Source organism: Carettochelys insculpta, chromosome 6 (assembly GCF_033958435.1).
Source record: "Carettochelys insculpta isolate YL-2023 chromosome 6, ASM3395843v1, whole genome shotgun sequence".
Classification (NCBI taxonomy): Eukaryota; Metazoa; Chordata; order Testudines; family Carettochelyidae; genus Carettochelys; species Carettochelys insculpta.
This window is the reverse complement of record NC_134142.1, coordinates 24,907,317-24,934,034: the sequence shown is the minus strand read 5'-3', so window position 1 is coordinate 24,934,034 and position 26,718 is coordinate 24,907,317. Positions and strand designations below refer to the sequence as shown.

The 26,718-nt window shown below is 42.4% G+C and overlaps 1 protein-coding gene across 1 annotated transcript in view; it reads right to left on the bottom strand.

Moving 5' to 3' along the window:
* The window catches only part of DEGS2 (delta 4-desaturase, sphingolipid 2), a 28,102-nt gene extending 7,623 nt beyond the window's left edge, over positions 1–20,479 (bottom strand). Inside the window, exons 1-2 of the mRNA XM_074996528.1 lie at positions 20,393–20,479; positions 2,212–2,954 (exon numbers count right to left, since the gene is read on the bottom strand). Of these exons, the coding sequence (XP_074852629.1) occupies positions 2,212–2,954; positions 20,393–20,474 (825 nt within the window). The 5' untranslated portion in view covers positions 20,475–20,479. The remainder of the gene's footprint in view (positions 1–2,211; positions 2,955–20,392) is intronic.
* Positions 20,480–26,718: the final 6,239 nt, after the last annotated feature.

Below are 26,718 nucleotides of genomic sequence, written 5' to 3'. Positions count from 1 at the left end.
TTGGTTCTCTGTACCTTAAATATTGAGCCTGTTCTGCTATGGCTATGGTCTGAAGAAGTGGGTCTGTCCCACAAAAGCTCACCTAATAAATTATACTGCTAGTCTTTAAAGTGCTACTTGACTACTTTTTGTTTAAATATATACGTCATATCACCTACTCACTTGTCTTGTTCCAATGGCTCCTTCCACTGGTTTTGGCTTCCCCACAAACTTGCACATGGTTAAGAGCTAGGTATAAACCCAGTAGTCTATCACCACTGTTTAGGTGGGATGCTTGTTAAAATAGAAATTGGAAACAAACATGTATTTGCTAATGTTGTGAATTTTGTGAAACAGAGCTCCTTGAACAATTATTCTCCCTGTGAGAAGAGCTTTGTTTTCTTCTAAGACAGCTCCTGTAATGTTGAAGATTTTGGTAACTGAAGAGTAAAGAAAAGAAAATTCAGTTTTGAAGTTTGATTAAAGTCAAGATTTTCTATACTTTTGCAAATATGTCCACATCTGCCAAAAGCTATTTCCTGTGAAAGACATTCACTGAAGTGTTCCACCAGCTCCAACATGAAATAATTTTAGATGTTTGTTATAATCACAACGCACTCATTTCCTTTTCTTTGCATCTGCCTCTAAGATCCAAACAACAAAATAGCCTGCATACCCTGGACACGCTTCCCAGCCAGGCCATGAGTCTCAACTAGTTCTGCCATCTACTCCATCCCTGCCCATTTTATACTCCTCCTCTCTCACACCCCGAATGCACAAGTGAGGAGGTGGAAAGAGGCAAAAGTGGTTGTTAGATTGCCACGAAGAGGCAAAACTAACACTACTGTTTATCTACAGTTTTTACTACTGTCCCCTTTTCAGATCCCACTCACATGGGACATGAGCAGCCTCCTGGCCACCCTGAGCCCTCCACACTTAGACAAAAATGCAGTCATGTAGCACTTTAAAGATAAACAAAATAATTAGGTGATGAGCTTCCGTGGCACAGACCAGCTGGTCAGGCTATGATCAGAAGTGGGTCTGTCCCACAAAAGCTCAATCACCTAATAAATTATTTTGTTTACCTTTAAAGTGCTACATGATGGCTTTTTTGTTTTGATAGAGAGCTGTGTTAGTCTGTATTCTCTGTCACACTTACAGAGCAGCACTCGTGTGTGCGTGTGCGTGCACAAAATGTACACACAAGTATTGCTCTGCTTGGCACTGCAGAAACAGGTCTTGATATCCACATTTTAAAGCATAATCAGGGTAACAGTAATCAAAACATGAAAACTAAGGCCTTGGCAGCAGTAGCAAGTTTTGTTAAGACTCACATCAACACCCAAAATCAAACAAACACCCTCTGGTGATTTTCACTTGCTCTGTTGACAGAGCATGTCCATATTGCAGGGACAATCATGAGTAAACATAGGAAATATGCAGTGGTGTGGAAAGGCAGAGCTGACCCCTGCGCATCTTCGGATCCCCTCTGAGTCCTACCACAGCCTCTTCAGCTGCTGGGAGCACCATGAGTAACCCTGTGAGCACTCCGTTTTGAGGAACGTCAAAGTGCCACAGCAATCTGTCCCCACTCCCCTGTGCTCATAGTTAGGATCTGGTATCCAGAGTAGATGTTCCATGACAGTTTGTGTATGCACCAGACACATGCAGCCATCTCAGCTGTTCCCACATACAGGAGCAGCAGTAGCTCTCTAAAAACGGGCAGGTGGGCATGTGTCCCACTATGGCCCCCCCATCCTGCTTTGCCCCTCCCCGAGTTCCCACCTCTGCATTGCCCCTTCTCATCTGAAGAGCTGAGAAGAGCACCAAGGGGCCCCCAGGTCCCCCATTCCAGTGGCCCTGCCCATATATGAAAGGTACCACTTTAAACCTAGCTGTACCGCCATCCCTTAAAACCTACTCATTGTATTTCCACCACTGCATAGACTGTACACCACAAAAAATCTGAAGAGGCAGAACTTAAAGCTGAAGCTATAGGTAGTGTTCTTCATGCAAAAGTTACTATCATATTAAACCCTCCTGTATAGTCTGTGTGTAACCCTCCTCCTCCAATTTTGGCTATATTTTCTTGCACAGTAGCCTTTTGGTGGATTCAAAGTTATGCTTTAGCCTTACTTAAAAGTGGCTATTGCTAGAATAGTAGTCATTACAAATTAAACTGCTCTAAAAACTGTTAGCAGGATCCACTTCAGTTAGAACATATATGCTTACCATTGGCAGCTTGCACCCAGGAATGCTGGGGAAGTCATGGTGCTCCATGTGATAGCCTACATTAAAGGTGATCCAGTTGAGAGGTCCATAATAAGAATAGGTTTCGTAGCCTTTTAAAAACATGTAATGTTCTGCTATGAAGTGCCCAGAAATAGGATGCAAACCCATGCAAAGTAATGAACCTGCTATTAAATAGACAACAGGCTTCAGGCCCCACAAGTAGTAGATCATAAAGTCTGTAGAGAATTGTATTAGGGCATTAAATATTTCCATCTGAGTAATGGTTTTAGGATTCACAAAAAGAGGTCTTAGGCCATAGAAGAATGGTTGGAGGATAAGCCAAATAAATTTCCGAAATGGCGTGCAAAAGAACCAGCCTTCGAAGTCTGTTGGAATATCCACGTCCAAAGTGTCTCCACCAAGGTATCGATGATGGTCAATGTGGTACTTCTTGAAGGAGGCAGAGTAAGGTAGTCCAACTGGCAGGTTGGCAAACACCGCAAACCACCTATTCCACTTAGCCTGCTTGTTGCCAAAAGCAACGTTGTGTGAAATATCATGGATCGCTAGCGTCATTGAGTGATTAATGCAGCCCCCAAAAGCATAAGCCCAAAAGAAAATCCATTTCCAAGACAAATCTTTCACCAAGTAGCAAGCTAGCAGCTGTGTCAACACCATTCCAGAGACAATCCATTTTAAGAGGGGATCTGGACCCATCAGAGATTTAATTGTTGGATATTTGGCTGAGGGGAAACAAAAAACTCATTAAGTAACTAGTCAGTAAGCATGATCACCACTTGCATTCTTCGCTATTTTCTTCCATTAAAAGAATATGCAGAGTCCTGTAGAAGGTGGTGCCCAGGGACAGAGTTACTCCCGCACAATGTCCTTTAACCCTATTGCAGGAGTAGTTTCAAACATGTTATCTTGCACCATGCCTCTTTTGAGCTAGTGTACTATTTGGGATACCCCTGGTATTATGTGCATTGGGGAAGTAAGGACCACTGAATGAAAACTGCAGAAGCAATTGTGTCACTGAGTCACTCCTCTGACTAGTTCATCTGATCTGAGCACTGTTATCCAGAGCTGAGAAATAGAAGATTGGAATTAGACCCAGAGAACAGGCCCCAAAGTAGACAAAGGGGTTTTGATAACCCCAAACTGAGGTGCAAACAGGGAAGAGAAGAACAGAAAATTGGGCACAAGAGACATGCAACAGAGTTTACATTAAAGCTGTTTTGTACAGCCCCTAATAAGGGGGAACGTTCAAGCATTTTAATAATTAATCTGACCTTTATAAAAATAAGCAGTGGTTATATCAGGAACCGGTCATTGTGTGCACTAACGTAAGAGAAACCAGGGCTAGCAGCAAAAAGAAAGGAAGATAAGGAGTAGATTTCCATGTTTGTGTATTCAACATCTTTACTAAAATTATACACCAAGGACAGGTGTAAATGCCACCCAGAAAACACCCAAATGATTGATGTAGCTCTGATTGTGGGTCTTCACAGTACCATGGAGAGGTACTGCAAAGAACTAAGGCATCTGATGTATCCCCCAGACTAGTTTGGTAGACCGCAATCTTGAACATTTACCAATGCTTTGCACAACCCCATTTTAAGTCGTCAATATATGCAACTACCTTAGCAATACATGCCTTGGAAATCCATTACAAAGGCATTTGTGGATGTATACTGTGTTCTCGCCATATATAATATTCAAAGTATTTAGCAACATATGCCTTCATATAGATCAGGGTGTCCTATTTAGCACTTTACTCCTTTGGGGCATTTATCTATAAAGAGTTCTGTTTCAAGTGTGCTAATCTTCATTTTACACAACATGGGACAGGATTAGTGTACAGTCAAAGCTACTGACAGCACTCAACATTTCCAGTTATACTAGCTTTTGGCTAACGCTGAAATCCATGAATGAAGGTGCTATAGTGACAAATGCTCTGCATTTATAAGGCCCATAACAGGAGCTCTGGGTATTCATGGAGCATCATGCACTTGAATTGCAACCATGCTATGAAGCTGCCACATTTTACATAAGGGTCATGAATTCAGATTCTTCCGGGGCATTACACATTAAGTTGAGTTTTGCTGTAAAGAACAGATTAATTTGACTAACAATTGTGTTGGAAATCTTGGCATCTCTAATCTTGCTCCTTCCTTAGGAGCTGGAGGATTGGTAGGATGGGATTAGTTCAGATTGTGATGGAGAACGAAGAGCCATTAAATCAGTAACTCCAGATTAAAATCTAGCTCTGTCCCTGACACAAGGGGTGTGTCTACACTAGGAACTACTTTTGAAGTCAACTTCAAAGTTGGGCACTACTTTGAAGTAGCCAGAGAGTCTACACACCTTTTCCCTTACTTCAAAGTAGGGAGCCCAACTTTGAAGTCTTTACTCTATTCCCAGGAATGGAATAGTGCCCTTTTAATTTAATATTTGGGTGTTTGCTGAGGTTGGCAAATAAATTGCAAACATTTCATTACCATTCGAGGTAACATTGTCAGTGTGCAATCTAGTTCAAGAGTCCTCCCCAACTGGTTTTTCTATAGTCCTTTTTGCATGAACCTGAGCAACAAGGGGCACGGATAGCTCAGTGGTTTGAGCATTGGCCTGCTAAACCCAGGGTTGTGAGCTCAATCCTTGAGGAGGCCATTGAGGGAGGGGGGCAAATAGATGTAAGGGATGGTGCTTGGTCTTGCCAAGAGGCAGGGAACTGGACTAAATGACCTCCTAAGGTCCCTTCTGGCTCTAGGAGATGCATATCTCCAATTAAATTCTAATAGTTGATCTTGATTATCTTTGGCCAATCATTGTTAACCAGTTTCCTTGCAAGATCTTTTCCTATTATCTCAATCTCATGGGCTCAAACACCACATCCAAATCAATGTGCCAGTTGATTGAATCATTACCTAAGAACCATGCTAGGCAGAAATGCATGATGTTTAATGCCTGTCTACAATGGGCAATCTGACCAAAGGACTGTATGATGCCATCCTTCAGAATGATATATTACATGAAAGCCTTGTATCTTAAGGCTGCTAGCTGGCTAGCTATTGAGAAATGATCCCATAGCATACAAAGATTATCAACTTCATCCAAAATAAGGATGTGGCAGTTACATGCAGTTAAACTTCAGTTATTTTTGTAGTATAGACTCAGCCACTCAGTCCCATTAATTTAAATGGGCCTAGAATCATGCAATTGCCATAGTAAACCAGTAATCCAACCTATCCATTACTATCAGTGGCCAACAACATACCTTTCAAGGGAAGGTGCAAGAAGTTCTATAGAACCTTGTTCTATATTAGATAGAATAAAACAAATGTAAATCAACTCAGGCCTCTCTCACCATGCCAGGAAATCTGACCTTGAACAATAAGGAGTTCTTTGCTTCAACAGAGCATGAAACAATGAACTCATAGGTTTCTTATGTAGAGATGTCTTTCCTTTCATCAGTTTAAAATGTATTCCCTTCTGTTTTTGTTGAATGTTCACTCCATTTGCCAGGATGGGGAGGGATTCAAGAATAAGCAATTTACCTTCTGTACCTGAGATGGATGGGAGGGCTACTATCCCTTTTGTAGACATTCCAGTAATCAGGTAACTAAATTACCTGTAAAGGTTAAACCTAGAGGTAACAGGTCCCTGAAGAGTTGGCAAGGAGCCAGGTGAACCAGTGGGAAGAGATTGATGTTTCTGAGGTGACACTGATGTGGAGCAGAGTGAGAGACATTAAGTCTGGAACCAGGCATGAAATTATTCATTAATACTCACACCTAGAGAGGAATCTTGGAACAGATGTCAGTAGAAAGACTTGTGGGTCTTCTATAGCCGATATAACGCCCCCACCACCACACACACCCCGTAACTTTTAAACGGAATCCCAATGGAGCAGGTCTCCATTTTAATCCACCTCTTTTGTTGCTCTGTAACAACTAGCAACCAAGTATCAACCAATTATACATATTTATTAGGTCGTCTTTGTTGTGTTAATAAAGATCACCTTTAAGACTACAATCCAATTCCTGCGTTGTAGAAGGCAGGATGTTGGCTGTGCCTGTGACTGAGAGGTCAGCTATTCCAAACTGCAGTTTTTTTTTCAGACTCTCTCCTGAAGGAGGGTTAACAGCTTGGGGTTACCCCAGAGTCAGATGCTCCAAGTCTCTTGCTGAGTTCTCAAAAGGGCCTTTTGCACCTGGGTGCTGGCAGTGTTTCTCCCAGTGTCTGGGAATCTGACCTTGGGGAATTTTGTTTTTAAAAAGATGACTTTTTAGTGGCAAGGTACTTTAAGGTTCTTAGAAGCCCCTACCATGGGCACTCAAACTATCAAGAAAGAATCTGCCTTGACCTCATTTAATTATAGCTTCCTATATCATTTCCAGGTTCTCCCTCACACAGTCTGTTTTTAATCACCCATCTTGGATCCTTTTATTTCTATACTCTGTAACAGTAAGTACAAGTCACATGGGGAAGGCACAAGATCAATTCCTTAACCAGTTCCCAGATTATGTACCCACACTGGCTGAAGGGTGAATTTGTATAATTAGACTAGTAAATGTCATCTGATCATTACGTCAGATTTCCTATTTCATCAAGGCCTGATAATGAAGGCGTGGAGCTGTGCTGTTGTGGATACTGTAAACAGAGGCAATGCAAGTAAGTCCTCTGGCCAGGCCAACAGGATATGGAAATTTTACACTAAAACTATTCCATTAAAAAGAAAAGTAGATTCCATAATCTCAGTAACAGTATTATTTATAATGTGGAGGTTCCTAGAGGTCCCATTGTGCTGGGCACTACACAAACACACTAGAAGATGCACCCAGCCCTGACAAACAAGCAACACCATTCTTTATTTCTCTTACTAGAGCACATATGAGAGCTAGGTCACAGACCAGAATCTTAAATATTGAGTCTGTTCTGGTACAGCTATGGTCTGAAGAAGTGGGTCTGTCCCACGAAAGCTCACCTAATAAATTTTATTAGTCTTTAAAGTGCTACTTGACTGCTTTTTTGTTTTGATAGTATATAGACTAGCACAGCACCCTCTCTGTTACTATTGTAATAGGTGCTGTATAAACATACAGCATTAAACTGACACATTCTTATTTTGGATAAAGTTGATCGTTTTTGTATGTCATGGGATCATTTCTCAATACCCAGCCAGCAAGCAGCCTTTAAGATACAAGGCTTTCACACAATATATCATTCTGAAGGGTGGCATCATGCAGTCCTTTGGTCAGATTGCCCATTGTAGGCAGGCATTAAACATCATGCATTTCTGCCTAACAGAAGCTGTCAAAAGGAAAAATTTCTATTTATGGAAAGAAAGCATCGCTGGAACACTGTTGCGCAATTCAGATGAATGTGAGGTTTGTCAGGTCCATTATTTCAAAGCCTTTTAAGTGGCTTAGAGTATTTCTGAATGCATATTTAAAATATATAGTAATTGACCAATTCTGCAATATACACTACCTTGCACTAGAAGGCAGGCACCAACATCTAAAAGCAAGCTGTACTAGTTGTATTGAAAGATATAGCAATAAATGCAGCACATAAGTACAGAATGTAGAACTTAAAGTCAATTCAAGTCCTTTATGCAGCTTATAAATGTAACTCAAGAACAAGACTGAGGTTAATTTCAGTGTTATTGTGCATGAGAAACTGAAGTAAATACTGATATAATAGTTAATGGGACAGAAAGGTGAATTCTGCCAAAGTACACTAACATTCATTGACCATTCTTCCATATGGCTTTCATTCTCCTCTGCCACTATTGCACTGCCAGAAAAGGGGTTGAAAAGAATAGCTGAGACAGCAAAGCTTGCAGTACTGACACAGAAGAAAAAACAAAATATAAGGCCCTTTAAAAGGCCTCCTAGTTCATGAGAGCAACACATGCAACGTATTCATTACTTTGTTGCCCAGATCCATGCAAACATCAGGACAATGCTAATGAGGCTCAACTTTGATATAAAGGGTAAATTTTCATCCCCTAGAATAATCCCTGATAATTGCAGTTGAACCATAAATTAAAAAATTACATGATGAATGAGACCCATTGGCTAAGAAGAACTTAGTTGGTTTTAATGTCTTGGCTGACAGTAATTAATGTATTAGGGGTTTAACACAGGTTGCTGGACCTATGAGTGAATTTTTTTAAATGAATGGATACCTCATGAGACAAAAGGGGATGATCTCTGTTAGATGAAGTGTGGGAGCTGAGGAATGCCAAATGTTAAGTGAGGACCAAGCGCACGATTTTTACTTTTTACTTTTGGTTTTTACCAAAGGCACTCAACTTGAGAATAGATGTTAATCCAAGTTTTAAAGTATTTAGATATCTTGGAAGAAATGTGAAATGGGACATTTTCACACTAAATTTACCTGATGTTTTTAATGCGGTTAACTTTACAAATTTCACAAATAATGGTTTGTTGAAAGATGGGATTTCTATTTGGAATTTCCCATTAATGTATAATAGACAATTGAGAGATTTCTCTAACTTAATTTTCTTTTATCATCATGGATATAGAGTTACTAAACTACAATAATCCATGGCTACATTTTCACCTGTCTTTTTATATATGAAAGTTTTAATATATTTAATAAATCATTGATTTGGATTATTACATTTTTTTCTTTTACTGAACATGACTGAGGACTGGCCACAACAAAATCAGGAAAGGGCAGGTAGTGACACCTGCGCAATAAAAAAGGGGGGGTTGTAGCACAGTCAGCATTTATCTGAATCAGGCTAAGAGATCACTCTTCCTATGCCTTGTGGGAACTTATGTTTTCACCTGAAAAAGTAATATTTAGAACCTGTGATACTAGGACAGTTTTTCCTGGATGCTTAAGGTATGTGTTCACACAGGCTAAAGAAAAATAGCTATCAGGCTTGCATGTGTCCTAAATAGAAATAGAAACAGTTCTCTTTAAGAGCCAATATAAGGCTATTTGAATTGTGCATAGCACTACAGCTTACAAAAAACTCATTTTAAAATCAATCTTTCAGCCCTTTGGTCCAGCACAGCAACTTAGCTAAGCATCCTTAGCGGTAGATGGTATTTTGGTACAGAGAGCAAGAGTAGCTTGAAGGAACGCAGATCAGTTCCTTCTCCATGTGCTTTTTGCTTGTATAGGGGGTTGTTAAACTGTTACCTACTTAGGAAATTCCCCTGCTGCATTTTTGGCTCAAACATTATACTATTGGTCCAGAGTCTGACTAGGAGGAAAAAAGAGACTAAACAAAACAAGCGATTACTTGCATTGCAGAACTGCAAGACATTGCCTCCCTCCAGAATTCCCTGACATTTTGAATTCAAAGGCTCTCTGCTCCAGGCACTATACTTTTTCCATGGACACTTTACTTCAGTTTCCTAGGGTTCACTGACCTTCACTGTATGCAGTGAAGGTCACTGATTGAAAAAACATTTTTACTTATTTCTGTTACTACTACTTAACATAATGAAGCACATTTACGAGAAAAAATAACTCCATGAAAGGTTCAGAATGAAGAGCATTAGTGACTTGGAGTCTACTAGTAGCTGCTTACTAAGGTCACCCCTGTCAAAAATGTTTTGAAAGTACTACAGCATATTTGAACCAGTCATTTTATTACAGGACTGTTGTATGCTAAACTAGCTCAGTGGGATCACTTTCTTTCTACCTCTAAGCCCCACCCCCCCACTCAAATGGACGAGGATAGGATTATAAATTCACAAATAGGGATTTCTCATTACAACTGGAGCAATCTCTTCAAGATGGCAGAGAAATATGTAGGGAATAAAACCTGCTAAAAGTTGATCTCTTGTTATGGGCTAACCCTAATGTTGCCTCTAAGATCTGAGCAAGTGGTTCATTCTCACAGGCAGAACAAGCCGTAGAGATCCAATCAGGCCTGCTAGTGGTTGGACAGCAGAGCCACATCTCCTTGCTGAGATGAGACACACACATCAAATTTTAGTGGCATTGCTACACACAGCATGTTAGAGAAAACAGAAGGGAGGCTGTATGCCAGCAGTAAGGAAAAGTTGTTCAGTTGGTTCTGTTTGGGTAAGACTATATATAAAAATTTTAGCAGAATGACTGATGTTTACAGTTATGATTTGTAGTAGACAAAAGAATTTCATTTTGGTTGTGGGTTATGAGGAAAAAACATGATTTTGGACAATTTAAAGGAGTTAAACAAAATGAACAGAAGTTTATTAAAAAAAGCTATTAAAGATCTGACCAAATCATTTGATTCAAAAGGGCATGGACATATGGCAGGCCTTAACAGGTTTGAATTTAATGAGGGATTTATAGATATTGTTAGGGATCTTTATAGTAAATGTGTTGCTAGAGTGAGAGTGGGTGATAAGTGCACTGAGTCCAGTAATGCAAATAGCCCTTAAGCCTTTGCTAGTTAAGTTGGAGACTCAAGGCTTGGGGTTTAATGTTCAAGGGAAAAGTATTACGGCCTTGGCTTTTGCTAATGATGAGGCTATTTTAAGCTGGACATATCAAGTGATATTTTGGAACCTTGAGATTTCAGACTGTTTCTGCAGGAATACCAGTTTGATGGTAAATGTGGGGAAAACAAAGGGATTTCACATAATGGCTAAAGAAAGATTTACATGATTAAGCTTAAGGATAATTGGAAACTGGGTAAAGACACGATTGCCTATGAGCAGATAGGAAAGTTTGAAAATTACTTGGGTGCAAAGAGAGACCCTTGCATAGGGGTGGCTGGTCTCTCATTTAAGGGGAAATTGACTGAATAGTGTGATAAATTACGTGAAGCACTTTTGAAATAGGCCCAAAAAACCATAACGCTTTTATGGATTTATATTTTACCCAGGCAGCTCTATACATGGCTTTTAATTGAACATTTTTATGTTTTAGATTTTGATGTTTTGGTGAAGAAGTTTAATAAGATTTTACATCAACCTCAGTGTCAAACTGATGGGCTGTCTACACAAGAGGCTTTTCCTGGCAAAACTGGCCTTTTGTCAGGAAAAACCAGAGTGTCTACACGCAAAATGCACTTTGACAGTTTGTCAACAAAACCTGGTACATCAGGCAGCAGTGTTACATCTGAACAGGAAGTAGTATAACACCATGCTAGTGTTCTATTAACACAACAGGCATGTAGCTGCTCCAGGACCCTTTTGTCAAACAGGGCTTCCAGTTTGTCAGGCAGCCCTGTTTGCAGAGCTTGCAGTCAGCGATTCTGTTGAGGGCGCTACGCAAAACCAACAGAAGTTTCTGGTGTAGATGTAGCCAGGGGTTATTTTATGTTAGAGGAAGAGATGAGGACTTGCATTAACTAAATTTATATTCAGATCCCAAATATGCTAAGCTGGAAATTGAGAAGGCAGTGTTTCATGAGATCATTGGACAGATTTGTGTGCACGCCTATACAGACACACAGCAGAAAATTTAGTTAAGATTATAACTTATAGTGCAGTTACACAAACTCAGAAGTGTAGGAAGATGGACTTTGAAAGATGGTATACCTTAAGGTGCCAGGAAATGGGATTAAGTGTTAAAAAAAAGATTGCTAATTCGGTCATTTTTATATTAAACCACATATGGCCAAATCCTCTTCCTTTATTGCTGCACTACAGTTAAGACCTAATGTTTTTCCTACTAGAAAGACACAAGCTAGGGGAAGAAGTGAAATGCAAGCTGTGTGTAGATGGTTTGGAAAGTTAGGGAAATAATTCCCCATATATCCAAGCAATGATTTTAAATGAAAGATGCTTTGATAAAAAGACATAATAGGGTAGTAGCTGCAGTTACTGATAAAGTCGGTAAACTAGGATGAAAAGTGACAGTGGAATCATGTTTAAGAAATAAAGATGGCTATTTGTTTAAGCCAGACATTGTTTTTATGAAAGAAGAAACTGCAAGTGGTGGTGGATGTTACCACTTGATGGGAAAGCAATTCTGATAGGTCAACTTTTCCTTTTGAGCCTTCTACAAACTATTACTCTGATTTGGAGGAGGTTAGAAATGTCCAATTCTTTGGCCATGAAATTACGGTTCAAGGCAAATGGAGCCAAGGTAATGGTGAATTAAGACTCCTTGGAACTGAGAAAGGAAAGAAAGAATTTGAATGAAAGTTAAGATAGGCTCATTTTGTATGCCACTACTGACATGATGGCCATGTTTAGTGACAAATAGTGATCCCAGAGCTCCATCCTGAGTATCCTATTGGATTTATATTATAAGTGTTTCTCCATAGTTTAACTTTTTTTCTTTTAGTTATGGATGACTGGTTCTTAATACCTCTGGATCCATAGCTACATTTTCACCTGTCCTTTTGCATATAAAGGTTAATACATTTAATAATTTGGATTGCTATTATATATAAATTATGATTTTTCTTTTATTGGACATGACTGTGGACTGGCTTTAAGGAGTAACCAGGAAAGGACAGGGAGTCATGCTTGTACAAGCGGTAAGGAAGGAGACTATACCTCTGTTTAGCAGAGAAGGTAAAGTATTATTCATCATGCTCCTCTTTACTTTGACCCATGACCAGACCATAGCAGCAACATGAACGTGCAATGGAAATAAGTACATTCCTCTTCACACCAGCCTTCCAGAGGTAAAAAACCATTGATACCTGGCCTCCAGAACAGTGCCCTTTTAAACAAACATGAAGTCAGTGACTTGACTCACTGCCAGAACAAACAGGCACACTAGAAAGCCCAGAATATGTAACCTAACCACACACTGCTGCACCCTTTAATTGATCTGCTATTTATATGGAAGAAGGATCAACGTTAAAATGTTCCATGCTCCCATGAAAAGTCTGTTTTTCCAGCAGCTCACCAGAATGAGCAAATCCATATTGTCTGTGTCTACGCTACCTCCCAACTTCTTCGAAGGGAGGAAGGTAAGTAGGGTGTTGAGAGTTTATTAATGAAGTGCTGCACTGCATATGCAGCACTTCATTAAGCAAATTCCCCCACCCCACAGCCACTGCAAAGTTTTAAACTTTGAAGTGCTGGCTCGCGTCTAGCCGCAGCTAACCTGCCGGTACTTTGAAGTACCTGGGGTACATCTAAGTCCCTTTACTCACAACACCCTACTTACCATCCTCCCTTCAAAGTAAGTAGGTAGTGTAGACAAGCCCTTAATAGCACTCTTCATCCACAATGCCCCTAGCAAGTTAGGTTGGGGATACAAGCACCATATACACCAGATGGCTTTAGTTATAGAAATGTTGCATTCACCAACCCTTACATTGTCTCCCCACTTTGGCCTATTTAAGGCTAAACCTCCCATAGGTGGCCAAGGATTTCCTAATGTCTCTCCATTCCTCTGTAGACCTCTTGTACTGGAGCAGCACTGGACAGGCTGTTCAAAAACCAACACAACTTTTAATTAGTCACCAGGTATGCTGCTTAAGCTTGGTCTACACTAGGAAGGTAAGTCAATTGCAGATATGCAATTCTAACTATGGCAATTGCGTAGCTAGAATCAACTTATCTACCATCAGTTTACCTGGCTGTACTCACTGTGGAAGGTTGATGAGAGTCTCTCCTGTCGACCTCCCTTACTTTTTGGGATAGCAAGGAGTACAGGGGGGCTGATTGCTGACCGAGAGGTCGACTTTACATGTGCCTACCAGGTGCATGAAGTTACCCAGAAGACTGATCCACTCAGGGTCAGTCTTCTGGGGTTCAATGTTGACCTGGCCTGAGAAACAGGAGACACTGCACACGAGATGATTGGGCCAACGCTAAGAACACTAAAATCATCACAAAAGACCACAAGAATTTGATAAAACAAAGCCAATACTATAAAGGTATTATTAGCAAAGTACTTGCTATTAAAACCAAGGATCAGAAATGTCGGACTCTGGCCTAAATGAGTCTGAAAAGTCACTCACAGATTCAAAATTATGCAAGCGCAAGAAACAATGAATCTGAACTTCAGCTTTACCTAATTGTCAAAAAATAATCAAATATATTTAGTCTACAGGAGAGGTTGGTGGTAATCGTCCCTAAACCATCCCAACTGATTGCCCAGATGTGTTTATTTCAGATTGAAAGAATCAATGAAGACAAAGTCTCCATGAGAAAGGCATAATATGAGGGTCAACAGCAGTTATTTTGAGCTCATTCATCACAGAGAATGCTTTTTAGGTACAGTGGTATTCCAAGTGTACAGCAGAATACATAGCAAACAGCCTTAGGCCACATATCCATGCAACTGTGCTATTGTAAGGTCTCCCATGTAGCCACTCTGCCGATAGGAGAGAGTTTTCCTGCCTACATAATTAAACTACCCTGACAGCTATGGTGTATATCAGTGGGTGAGCATCTCCTGCTGACATGGGACTATCTATAGTGGCACTTTTGTTAATGTAATGAACATCCCCTGTGGGAAGGGTGGAGGAAACACCACCCATGATTTGAGTGACAAACTACATGAACAGAAGTACTAGGGTAGACATAGCAGCTGAATAACTTTAATGAGCAACTTTGAGAAATTGCCAATATTTCTGAGGTCTGACTTCACAATTGCATCATTGGCATGTAAGCTGTATTTTAGATGTAGCCTCTATCAGCAAACCTTGTGTCACTCACGGGTGTGAATATTCACACCCAAGTCACATGGAACATTGTGTGCACAGCACTCCATTGGGACAGCATATCATGCCAACATGAGTCTATGCTACTTAGGGAAGTAATTTTTTTATGCCAATTGAAGAGCTCTCCCCCATTGGTCTAGAGCATCTTCACCAGATATGTTGGAGCAGCGCAGCTGTTATCAGTACAGCTGCAATCCTGTATGTATAGATACAATCTTTTTCACGAGGGACTTACCATGTATCGTAAGAACAAAACAATGGCTATACTGGTTAAGATCAGTGGTCCATCTAACCCCATACCCTGTCTTCCAACAGTGACCAATGCCAGAAGCTTCAAAGGGAATGAACAGAACATGGCAATTGAGTGATCTGACAGTCAGAGGTTTCTGTACGTGCATAGCTTGGGGTTACATCCCTGACCATCTTGGTTAATAGCCACCCAGGGATCTATCCTCCATGACCTTTGTTTTTTAAATTATAGTTCTTGCCTTCACAACATCCCCAGCAATTAATTCCACGGGTCAACTGTGCACTAGTTAAACTATTTTCCTTAAATGGAAACAAAAGGAATTAGTAATCTTACTGACTTGGACAACTGCAATTGGATTTAAAGTTAAAAAGGTAAATCACTTTCAACTAGAGCATTCAAAGCCTGATTAATGGGGTCAGTCTTTATCTCAGCTATATCTAAGCACCACTGTTCTTTAAAGTAAGTTCTATGAAGACAGACCATTCTCCAGTAAAACATATTAGAATGGTTTTTAAACTAGATCTGACCCTGCAGGCAAGTGAAGACTGTCTCTACAAGCCTTAATAGTCTGCTCATTGCTGAATGCCTTTAAGTGAAACTAGTGTTCATTGTGTTCTTGATTTTTAAAAGGACATTCTATCTTATAATTAAGAATGGGCACCATCCACAGTGGGTGAACATGGTCTGGACCACATAGTGACACATACAGCACGTCTGGAGTCCTGGGGCAAAGGAGGAACAGGACTTGTTTCCTTAGCCTGTTTTGTACCCTTCTCTTCCTCCCCTCCCCAAACTCTTGCTTTCATTCTTGGCCTCTCTTTAAATTTTTTTTTTTGTAACGTCTCGTCTCTCTCTCTCAGCCTCCTGAGTTTCTGTTCCTTCCCATTATTCTCCCCTGCCCTATTATTTTCTCTTCACCACCTTGTGGTTATTCCATTATTTGAGTGATGACATTATGCCTGGTGCAGTATCCCATCAAAATGAGAAATATTTTCACTTCTTCCCTTTGCCTTGGAACATTAAGGGTCTGGGAAGCACCTGCTGGTTCTTTTTACTTGCTTCCAACCCTAACTCTAACCCATAATTTACCTTTATACTCTGCATAGCATAAGAGTTTATAGAGGAGAAGGCTCAATACACCAGTAGTTGTGTTGGGCTTCATGCAGGTCAATACTCTCCTGTCCCTGCTCAGACATGGGCTAGAACATCTTATATCCCAATATACCTTCTAGCCCTTCCCTGAGCAGGGACACTGGACCAGGTCTGACAACTCCCTCCTGGTTGAACAGCTCATTACTGAGACACGATTCACTGGTGACTCATTTCCCACCCCCACTCGAAAGCCATAATCTTCAACAGTTACATTATTCCTCGAACATTTCCTTGTACATCCCTCTCACAATGACTAAGTATTGATGCGTTCTAACTTTTCGTAGAGACTTCATATGCTACCCTTGATGGATAATACCACAGAATCAGTTTGTCAGGTCTGAGGCAGTAATTGCGTGTACAGAACAATGGAACTGGAACCCCAAGGGCCTGTACCTCATGTCACCCCAACTTGTTTGACCACAGTAAAAGAAGATGGCCAGTTTTGCTCAAGTGTCCATCTTCGCACCAATCCGCAAAAAATGTCAATGTAACCCTCAAAGTAACAATAAATGGTGACCAGGAATAGGACAGTCAGATAAAAAACAAAAGACTGATTCAGTATAGCCTAACAACAAGCAGCCCTGTAGCACCTTAAAGGCTAAAAAATATTAGGTAATGAGCTTTCATAGTTAAGACCCATTTCTCATTAGTCCTCAAGGTGCTACAGGACTGCTTGTTATTTGTGAAGCCACTGACTAATGGGCTACCCCTCTCAGTATCTCCTGAGCAGGTGTCAGCCACCTTTCCCAGGCAGAGTGATGAAATTTGACCTCTATGTATGGTCTGAGTGCTGGTGACACTTTTTAAAGTCACTAATAGTCCTACTTACAACAGCCTCATTAACAAATTAAGAAGCAGAGCTTTACCCTTTAGGTGGTGGTTGGTACCATTAGCTAGTCTTTTGTTAATCCACAGGTGGCATGGCTTTGAGCAAACACCCAGCTCACGTGCTACTCTTGGCCCCTATCTCAGGCATCAGCAACCTCTGACAGTCTAAAAAGACTTTGTGCTTCCATTCATTGATGAGATACTTTGGTGATTGAGGCTGCTTCAGAGTGTCTTGGCTCTTTGGAGCTTAAGACTAAACTGTGGGGGTGGGGATATAGTCTATTAGATAGGAAAGGTAATATTGATATGTTCACATTGTTTTTACATAAGCTTCTACCCCACACTCATGTTTTAATATCCATTCCCTAAATTTTGTTTTCCTATACTTGAACAGCTGTTGGCATGATCTTGGGTAAGACTGCTAAGCCAAGGCACCCTGATCTGTTGAGAGCCAAGGATCTGAGAGTTCTGGGGGTACGCAGCAATCACAAGGAGATACTCTGAAGTAATCCAGTGATGAGGGTGTCAATAGATACAACATGTAGAGATGGTATACTTCTGAGGAGACTGAGTGGTCCACAGGCTGCTTGTGTCAAGAGTTAGCAATGCTCCCTTATGCCAGAGGCAGGCAACAATAAGGTGACTCACAGCTATTGGTGTTTTGAGTAGTATAGAAGGATAAATAAGACACTGGACAAGGACTCTAGAGTCTGGGGGAGGGGGGCGGGGAGGATCAGCTTCCACATTTTCCCTAGCCATTTTGTGGCCAGGCTGCAAATTGTTCCGATTCAGGTGGATGAGCAAAAACTGAGCAAAACAAAAGCTAAATGGCACAGCCACTTGGCACCCCCTAGAAGCTGGCATTCAGGGAAACCACTCTGCCTTCCCACCACACACACACCTGAACATGTTCTGATCAAAAGCTTCCTGTACTGGAGTGACAGCTGGTTCAAGAATGAGTCCTGTGACAACTTACAGATCCAGCCCACCCAGCAGATTAGCAGAGCATGCGTACTTACAGCCAGCAGCATGTGTTTTGCTTCCCCTCCCCCACCTTGTTCTGTCTGCAGCTGAGCTGCTCTTACAATTTTCTTGCTAGCTGTGCAGAGGGGAGCCTTGGAAGGGAGAGGGTAGTGCTGAGGTCAGCATGTTCCCCTGCCCCTATAGCCCATCTCTGCAGGCAAGATGCATGGAAAGTTACACTGCAGAGCTGCAAGGGTGGTAAGTGACTCACTCAGGAGTGCACAGAAGGGCAGGGAGGAAGACTACAGAGCAGGCCAGATATCCCTTAATATGAGAGAGAGTAGATTTTCTCAAACCTACCCAGCAGCAGCCAGCACATCCACTCTGCATCACTGCTACATACGTGTGCCACAAAAATCAGTCTCTCACACAAAGCATTTCTTTCACACTCACCGTCTGGCACCCCAGCCACACCCCTTCCAGGGGGGTCAAGAGCCAGCCCACAACCAGAACCAAAGGATTATGATGGTTTTATCTTTGAAGAAGTGTCCCAGGTACCTCATTTTGCTAACTATTTAGAGGAATGTTTTTGAAGTACTGTAAACTCTTTCATAGCCAGCATTCTGTTTTCCAGATCTCTCAAATAACCAGCATTTTAACCATAAATACATTTTTGTTACATTAGTCCATAAGTACAATAGTGAAAGTAAATACTAATACAGCAAATACAGTATAAGTTTACAGTGTACAGTACTAGTGTTGTGGGTAAAGTACTCTGCATACATTTATGTTTTTAATACCAAATCTTGTTTTTCTTTAGTGTATGCGTTACTAGGTATGCCTCTCTATTGTCCAGAATATTTTAATATCCAGCAACCTCCCAGTCCCAGGGCTACCAGATCTGAAAGTGTTTACTGTACCATGTTTCTGGTGATCCAGTTCCTGCTCATTATACATATTTGTCCCATGGCTAAGCATGTTGCCAGTGACCAGAATGGGTTTCCCTCCCCATTCAGCCACCCCAGCTAGACCATGGGTCCTGTGAATTGCTGGCCTCTTTGCCCCCAGCCCATCAAACTATCACTGACAGGCTGTTCTCAGCACCATCAGAAGAGCTGTAACCTGCTCTGCCCTGCAGTGAGCAGTGTGCACCTGTTCAGTGTCTGATTGTTATCTGCCTCAACTCATTTCCTATCTCCTAACACTTGTGTTACAGTTCTGTGCAACCCCCAGACAGGGCTCACTGCCACCCAGTTCCAAGCTGCAGCTAGTCACTCCAAAAGGGAATGCAGGTCAGGTCCAGTACAAAGCAACCTAGCCATGGGAAACTCGGTAGCCCAATCCAGTGATTCCCAGCCTACAGGCCAGGACGCAAACATGATCACCATTAGATTTTCTAAGGGTTGCTGGCTGGGCAGCTCTAAGCCATCTGTGACTCTCTAAGGAGATGTTTGCAGCTCATCCACTCACTCCTCCAGCTCCCAGTCCCTGCCCTGATGAACTGGAACTCAGTGTAATTGTTTTAACAGCTGACAGGAGGGATTTGCCCATTAAACCAATTAAATTGAGGCCCATTCTAGTGCTGCAGGTGGGAGAAGGGAATAGGAGGGCTGAGGGGAGCTGCATGGAGGAGATGGCAGCAGCAGCACTCATGTGAGATAGGTGGGAGGGCATTTTGGGGCTTCAAGGGGTTTAAGCCTGGAGGAGGTTGGGACTGAGAGGAGTTTAAGCCCAGACGTAGTTTGGGGCTACAAGAGGTTTTAAGCCTGCAGGCTAATCGAGACTTATAGTTTTCCCCTGGGGAGAACCTACCCCCTCCCACCCCCGTTTTGAAGTGCGTTGGGTCAATCTCCAAGAGGCTGGGAACCGCTGCCGCGAGCGCCTCTTTTAGGAGGCAGCAGGAGGCTCCAGTCGAAGGGGTTTGCCAGGCGGAGTAGAAACTCCCCTGCAGCGCATGACCCAGCCAAGCCGAGCAGCACCTTTACCCCAGCAGACATCTGGCCAGGGCACTCGGCTGCCGAGTGAAACTCCCGGGTGGGGAAGGGGCCAGAGAGCGAGAAGAGGAAACAGCCGCTTCACAAACAGGGCACAGGGCTACAGACCCAGGAGACAAGCGGGCAGGGCAGGGTCTGAGAGCCCACAGGCAGGTGTGGGCGGCTGGCGCTGCCTGCAGAAGGAGCGAACGACGGGGCCCCTGGAGAGCTGCTGCTGCTCAGCCCAGCCCAGCCCAGCCCAGCCCCGAGCGCGCTGGCGGAGGCTGGGCGCGCCCGCAGCGGGCTCACAGCGGCGGGCGAAGTGCGAAGGCGCAGCCACTGGTATGGCGCAGACGGGCCGGCAGGGGAGGAAAGCAGGTGCCTGCCCGCAGGGGCGCCTACCTAGGATCTCCCGCCGCCGCTGCGTGTGCGGCTGGTCCGTGTAAACCCACTCGAAGTCCCCACGTGTAACGCAATTCCCCATCTCCTCCGCGCCCGGCTCTAAGCTGCAGGGGACCCCCCGGCCCGGGGCTTTATATAGTCAGGCCCCGCCCCCTCGCTCCGCCCTGTCCCGGGACTGGCTGCTCCGTGCTTCTCACCCCGCCCCTCCTTTCCCCGGGCTGGGGGCGGAGCCGCCTTCATACGCCCAGTGGGCGGTTTCCCCCCTCACCTCCCCCGGGGTGGGATGTACTCAGACGGGGTCTCCCTGCGCGGGGCGCCACCCCAGCGGGGTAGGGAGCTGGCCAGGAAGCCAGGTGTGGGGGTCCCTGGGTAACCTGGGGTGGGAGGAGTTGGAGTGAGTGGGAAGGCAAGAGAGAGGCTGCAATGGGCCTGTGCCGGGTTATGGGCTGCCTTGGGACCGATGGCCGTCTGCTGGCATAGCCTGGCTGAGGCGAGGTGGGATGGGATGGGATGGGATGGCTTGGCTTGGCTTGTGTTAGAATGAACGCTGAAGATCGGTCAGGTAGCATTTTAAAGACTAACAAAATGATTTATTAGGTGGTGAGCTTTCGTGGGACAGACCCAATTCTTCAGATCATAGCCTTACCAGAACAGACTCAATTTATAAAGCACAGAGGTCCAAAAGTTAGGTTGGCAAATCAGAAGAGCAGAGGGATGGTGTGGGGTGTGGTGGTGCGGAGAAGTTAAGAGTTAGATAAAACATCAACGTATGTAAAAGCGTCTTTATAATGGGTCAGGTAATTGCAATTTGAAGCTTTATCTAACTCTTAACTTCCCCACCCTGCATCCCCCTCCCCCACCATCCCTCTGCTCTTCTGATTTGCCAACCTGGAAAACAATGTTTCTGATTTGTCAACCTTGATGATAATTTTTGGGCCTCTGTGCTTTATATGTTGAGTCTGTTCCGGTAAAGCAATGATCAGAAGAAGTGGGTCTGTTCCACAAAAGCTCATCACCTCATAAATTATTTTGTTAGTCTTGAAAGTGCTACATGGCTGCTTTTTTGTTTTGATAAAATACTAACTAACACAGCTACATCTCTGTGACTCGTGTTAGAATGGTTAAACTTGGCTGGGTTGGGATACAGAAGGCTCGCATTGGCTGGGCTGGGATAGGATACAAAGAGTTAGAATAGGATGGCTTGGAATGAGCTCCATGGGGATGGCATGGAATGGAATACGTTGATGTGTCCTAGAATGGCTTGTATATACCGGGGTTGGAACGTAATGGGTTTGAATGAGGTAGGTTGGGTTGGAGAATGCTATATGGAGATAGGTAGGTTGGAAATCAAGGGGTTGGAATAGGATAGGTTGGAATGGACTATATAGATATAGGTGGGTTGGAATTCAAAGGCTTAGAATGGGATAGGGTGGCATGGATTATTTGGAGATGGAGGTTTGGGATACATAAGTTGAATGGGATTTTTTTTTAAATAGGTTATACGGGGATAGGATGAGTTAGAATGATAATGGCATAGGTGGGTTATGCAGAGATGGAGAAGGTCCATTTGAAGAAAAAGGAGTGAGCTCGGCTGGAAAGAGAGAGAACTTTTTTCTGGAACTATTTGTAAGTGCTTTGTGCTGTGGTAGAGTTGTAACAAAACCACTGTAACAAACAGTATAGTTTCAGTTCTTTTATTACATACTTCATGAGAGAGTGTAAAGAATGCTGCAATATGGCACATATAAGAAGAGTCAAGAGTGGAAGTTCAGTGGAAGGAGTTCTTGCTACTTGCACTGTGACCTATAGTGTGGTAGTAAATATTTAGCAAGATACAAGTGCCTCTGTGGGGTCATTTCTCCTTGGAGATTCTGCGTACCTGTGGACTGAACTGTTCACATAACTTAGCTATGACTTCTTTATTACAACATGGACTTCATTTTAATGCCTGATTGATACTTTGTCTATAATGAAATTGCTAATTAAGTCTAAGGCTGGGTCTACACCGTGAGATAAGTTTGAATTTAAGGCAGTTAGCTCGATATTACCATGTGACTGTCTTCACTTTAAATGTCATTAGCTTGATTTTAGGAGCACTAATATTGAGATTACAATATTGTCATTACCTGATGGGTACAGCAGCGAGCTAGAATTCAACAGTTCAATTAAAGGCCAGTGTGGAAGCGCCACATCTTAAAATCAAATTTATTAGCCTCCAGAGGTTTCCCGTATTTAACCCACAATGCCTCTCAGTGCACTGCACTGGCTGCTGCTCTCCAGGTGCGCCAGAATTAGGTGCCAGGAACACCATGAATTTCAAAGTGGGAGCAGGAAGCCTGTGGTGGTGGGCTCATGTTTGTATGTCTTTCTTGACTCTTAGCACTGTGAGTGCATTACCCATTACAAACAGCCCCAGCATGGAGTTTGTGGTTCTGTCTCTACACTTGTTATCTTTTTCTGTGCTGTCTGGCATCAGCCGCTGCCCTACTGCACCACGTGGCAACAAGGCTGTTGTGGGGGTCATGCTTGCATAAGATGCCAAGAAACTTATTCTCAGTGGTTTACATTTGTGAGCGAACCCCCTCCCTCTCTCACAGACGTCACCCAGATGGGGTCTTTCCTGTACTCAGCCACTTCACGTGGGTAGTCCCCCACCTAATAAAAGGATGTGCCTGCCATTCAGTGCTGACCATGCTGCCAGCCAACACCATGTTCTAGCTTGCACGTGTTTAGGGCTCCAAGGGTGGGAAAGAATTTTGGGGTCTTGCAGCTGCCAGGGGGAAGTCTACCCCGTGACTAAGATATTCAGGGGCTTGTAACTGCAGGGGGGGAAGTCTCCCCCAGCGGCTAAGATACTCAGAGGGACCACTTCTACTGAACCCACCCCATGCCCCTAGCAAGGGACCAGTGGTGCTTGCAGCTGCTGGGGAGAAATGTCCCCCCAGCAGCTAAGATACTGAGGGGCTTGCAGCACTGGGTGGACATCTCCCTTATGACTAAGGTATTCAGGGGCTTGCTGCCACCAGGGGGAAGTGTGCCCTGGCAGCTAAGATAGTCAGGGAGACTACTTCAGTTACTTCAACATTCCAACCAACTCTGCAGCTGCAGATCACAGCAGTCACCTGCTGCTTTGATATTTCTGTTATAAAAATCTTTTTCCTTGCATTTTCTATCTGTCTTCATGCTTTGACCCCTCCCCCCACATCAAAACCACAGTGGGAAAGGAAAGTTGAGACTCCTGTTTCCATTATATGTTCTGTGCATATTTCACTGCCATCGCCCATGTTGGCAATGTCTGTGTAGTGATGAGGGAAGAGGAAGTCAAAAATTTTCCTAGACTTTTCTATCCTCTTTCTTCTAACTTTAAGAATATGGTCCAGGGTCCCATATTATTTTCAGGGATCTCAAAGACCACCAAGCATACCCAGAATGCTATGGGGATGAGGGAACTGTGGAATAGGTTCCCACAATGTACTACAGTTGGTGTTTACCAATTGAGTGTGGCAGCAATAAGTTGACTTTGTGAGGAGCATGTGGGGAGGTGAGGATGGTCAAATTTGTACTTACAAGTTCCAGAATTACAAAACTGATGTTAATAAATATTAATAAATTTTGAATTTATCTTGTAGCGTAGACGCAGTCTAAGTTGCTGGATCATACGTCCATCAATGGCTATTAGCCAGGATTGGTATAAATGCAATACTATGCTCTGTGTGTCCCTAACCTCTTTTTGCCAGGAGCTGGGAGTGAATGACACAGATTAGATCATCCAATGTTTGTTCATTCTCTCTGAAGCACCTGGCACTGGCCGCTGTTGGAAGACTGGATACTGGGACCTTTGGTCTGACTCAGTATGGCTGTCCTTATGCTATGTCTTTATGCTTTGAGATGTACATGTTTTGGTGAGATGTATGTTACTAAGCAGAAATAGGTAGAGGAAGCAGTGCTCCTGCAAGGTTTGTCTAGAAGTGAATGTCCATTACGGAACTTATATAGATTGATAGGATAAGAATACAGCTTAAACTTCCTTATATTTGAGCATCCTCTCCCCTCTGCACTTTTTTTACTCCAATTGTGACGAATGATCCCTAAGCATTTAACATCAGTTCCACGGAAAAGGAAGATATCTCTGAATAAATTTCTCTTGGCTCCAGTGAATTACATGCAGTTGTAATTTTTGGAATCTTTGTGGATCGTACTCTACATTTCTTAATTTTTGGGTCCTTAGTTCACACTTCCTGGTTCAGATTCTGTTTCTCAGGAAAAATTGGAAGTATTGTAGCTCCCTGTATGAGGTCAGACAAAGGGTTTCTTAACCCCAGAGATCTTGCTGGTCTCAATGCCATCTTAGGTTTAAGGTGCCAGCTTAAATTGAAGATGTTAATCTCTGTCCCTAAGAGCCTAATGCCAAGAGGAATTTATGAGAAATGTCTGTACCTGCTCATGAGTTCTTTTAGGAACACTTTAGGAAGATTGGGATGGCCTTGATAAACATGTGAATGATCCTTCCCTGTTCACCATATCCTTAGGTTACAGAAAGATCCTCCTCTGACTCTTCTGATATGGGTATTCTGCATATGCTGTTGCCCCATAAATACTAGGTTTGACATTTACAGAGTCCCAAAAATCAGAGGAGTTCTTGGCTCTGGTTTTGCTGGCTTCCAAGTCACCTCTGCACCACCCCAATAGTCCTAAATATCTTACTCTAAACTTGTTTACACTTTTAAAATAAGCATACATTATTAAGTCCCAGACCCTTTTGTTCTGTTTTAGCTTTTGTCCTGTTTTAGCTTGGCTGAATATTTTTCTTCTTCCTCCAGCCTCTTCCTCTCATCTGAATTTCTCATCTTTGAATTTCATCAGTTTTTTCAGTTTCTTTCTGGTAGTAAGGTTCCCTGGTACTGAATTCAGTTTTCCTGGCAATTATTTCAGTCACATAGAAAAGGACTATTGCCTTACTGCTCCATCATTTCATGCCTCTCCACATGGAACCCAGCAATTATATAGACTGTATTTGTTGTTATGCATAATAATAATTTATTAATATTATTTTTATTAAGCTGTTTTGCTAGTTTAAACCAGTGCAAATTCTTGTTCACCTTGCTGTCCAGCCTCCCTTCTGGGTATCTTTCAACAAAAATTCCTTCCAACTTACTCCCTACTATTAAATATGCAGGATTTTGATTCCACTTCCCTAGATACATTCATTTGCATTTTTTCCAAGATGAATTTCATTTTGGTAGGTTTATGTCCATATTTCTGATCTCTCTAAATCCTTCTGTATTCCCCTATCCTCAGAGGCATCCACAAACACTCCTACATTAGTATAAATCTGTGTAATTATATATATAAAATTACACACATTTATATACTGTATAATGAAATCCTAGCCTCGGATACAGATTCCAACTGGATGTGTATAGAAGGATTTAGCCCATGGTAAATGACCCACAGCAGAAACAATTTTACACAGTGTATACATTGGTTTACAGGAAGGTCATGGGTAATGAAGTCATACACGTATGTATAGAATAGCTGCAGCAATAGTATTGTGTAAAATTCTCCAGACTGCCCAACCGAAGTGCTTTAATTTTCACCCTAAAAGACCAGTCTTGGCAGTGAAAAATATTTGCTAGTCTCCTTCAGTCCTTGGCCTCTTTCCTAATACTGTCTTCAAGGCTAACTGTTAGAGCCCATTAAGTTGATGATTGATTACTGAGCTATTGAATAGTAACAGAGAGGTAGCCATGTTAATCTGTGTTCTAACAAAATAAACAAGCCGTCAAGAAGTGCTTTAAAGACTAACAAAATTATTTATTAGGTGATGATCTTTCATGAGGCAGACCCACTTCCTCTGATCCGATCAATTTTTTTTAGATCTCTGTGTTATAAAACCATCACTGCTGTTCTGGAAATGGCATTCTGCAGATCTGAGGAAGTGGGTCTGCCCCACAAAAGCTCATCACCTAATAAATTATTTTGTTAACCTTTTTAAAGTGCTACTTGACTGCTTGTTTGTTTCGTGATCTATTGAAGTCATTCTTCTCCACGATCACCAACTAATTTCACATATTACCAACCTGTGATGTAGATTTGGTCCTGCAACATACAAGCAAAAGGCTCTGTATCACATTAAGAATCCACTGAGTTATGCAGTCACATCTGCATGTATGTTTTTCTCTGTTATGAATGTGCCTCGGAGTTTCATTAGCACAGCTATTTGGAACAACTGACATTAATATAATAAAGATCAGTGTATCCATTTGATTAGAAATTGTGTTTCACAGGCTTTATGATGATTGAAACTACACATTCAAAAAAGTGTT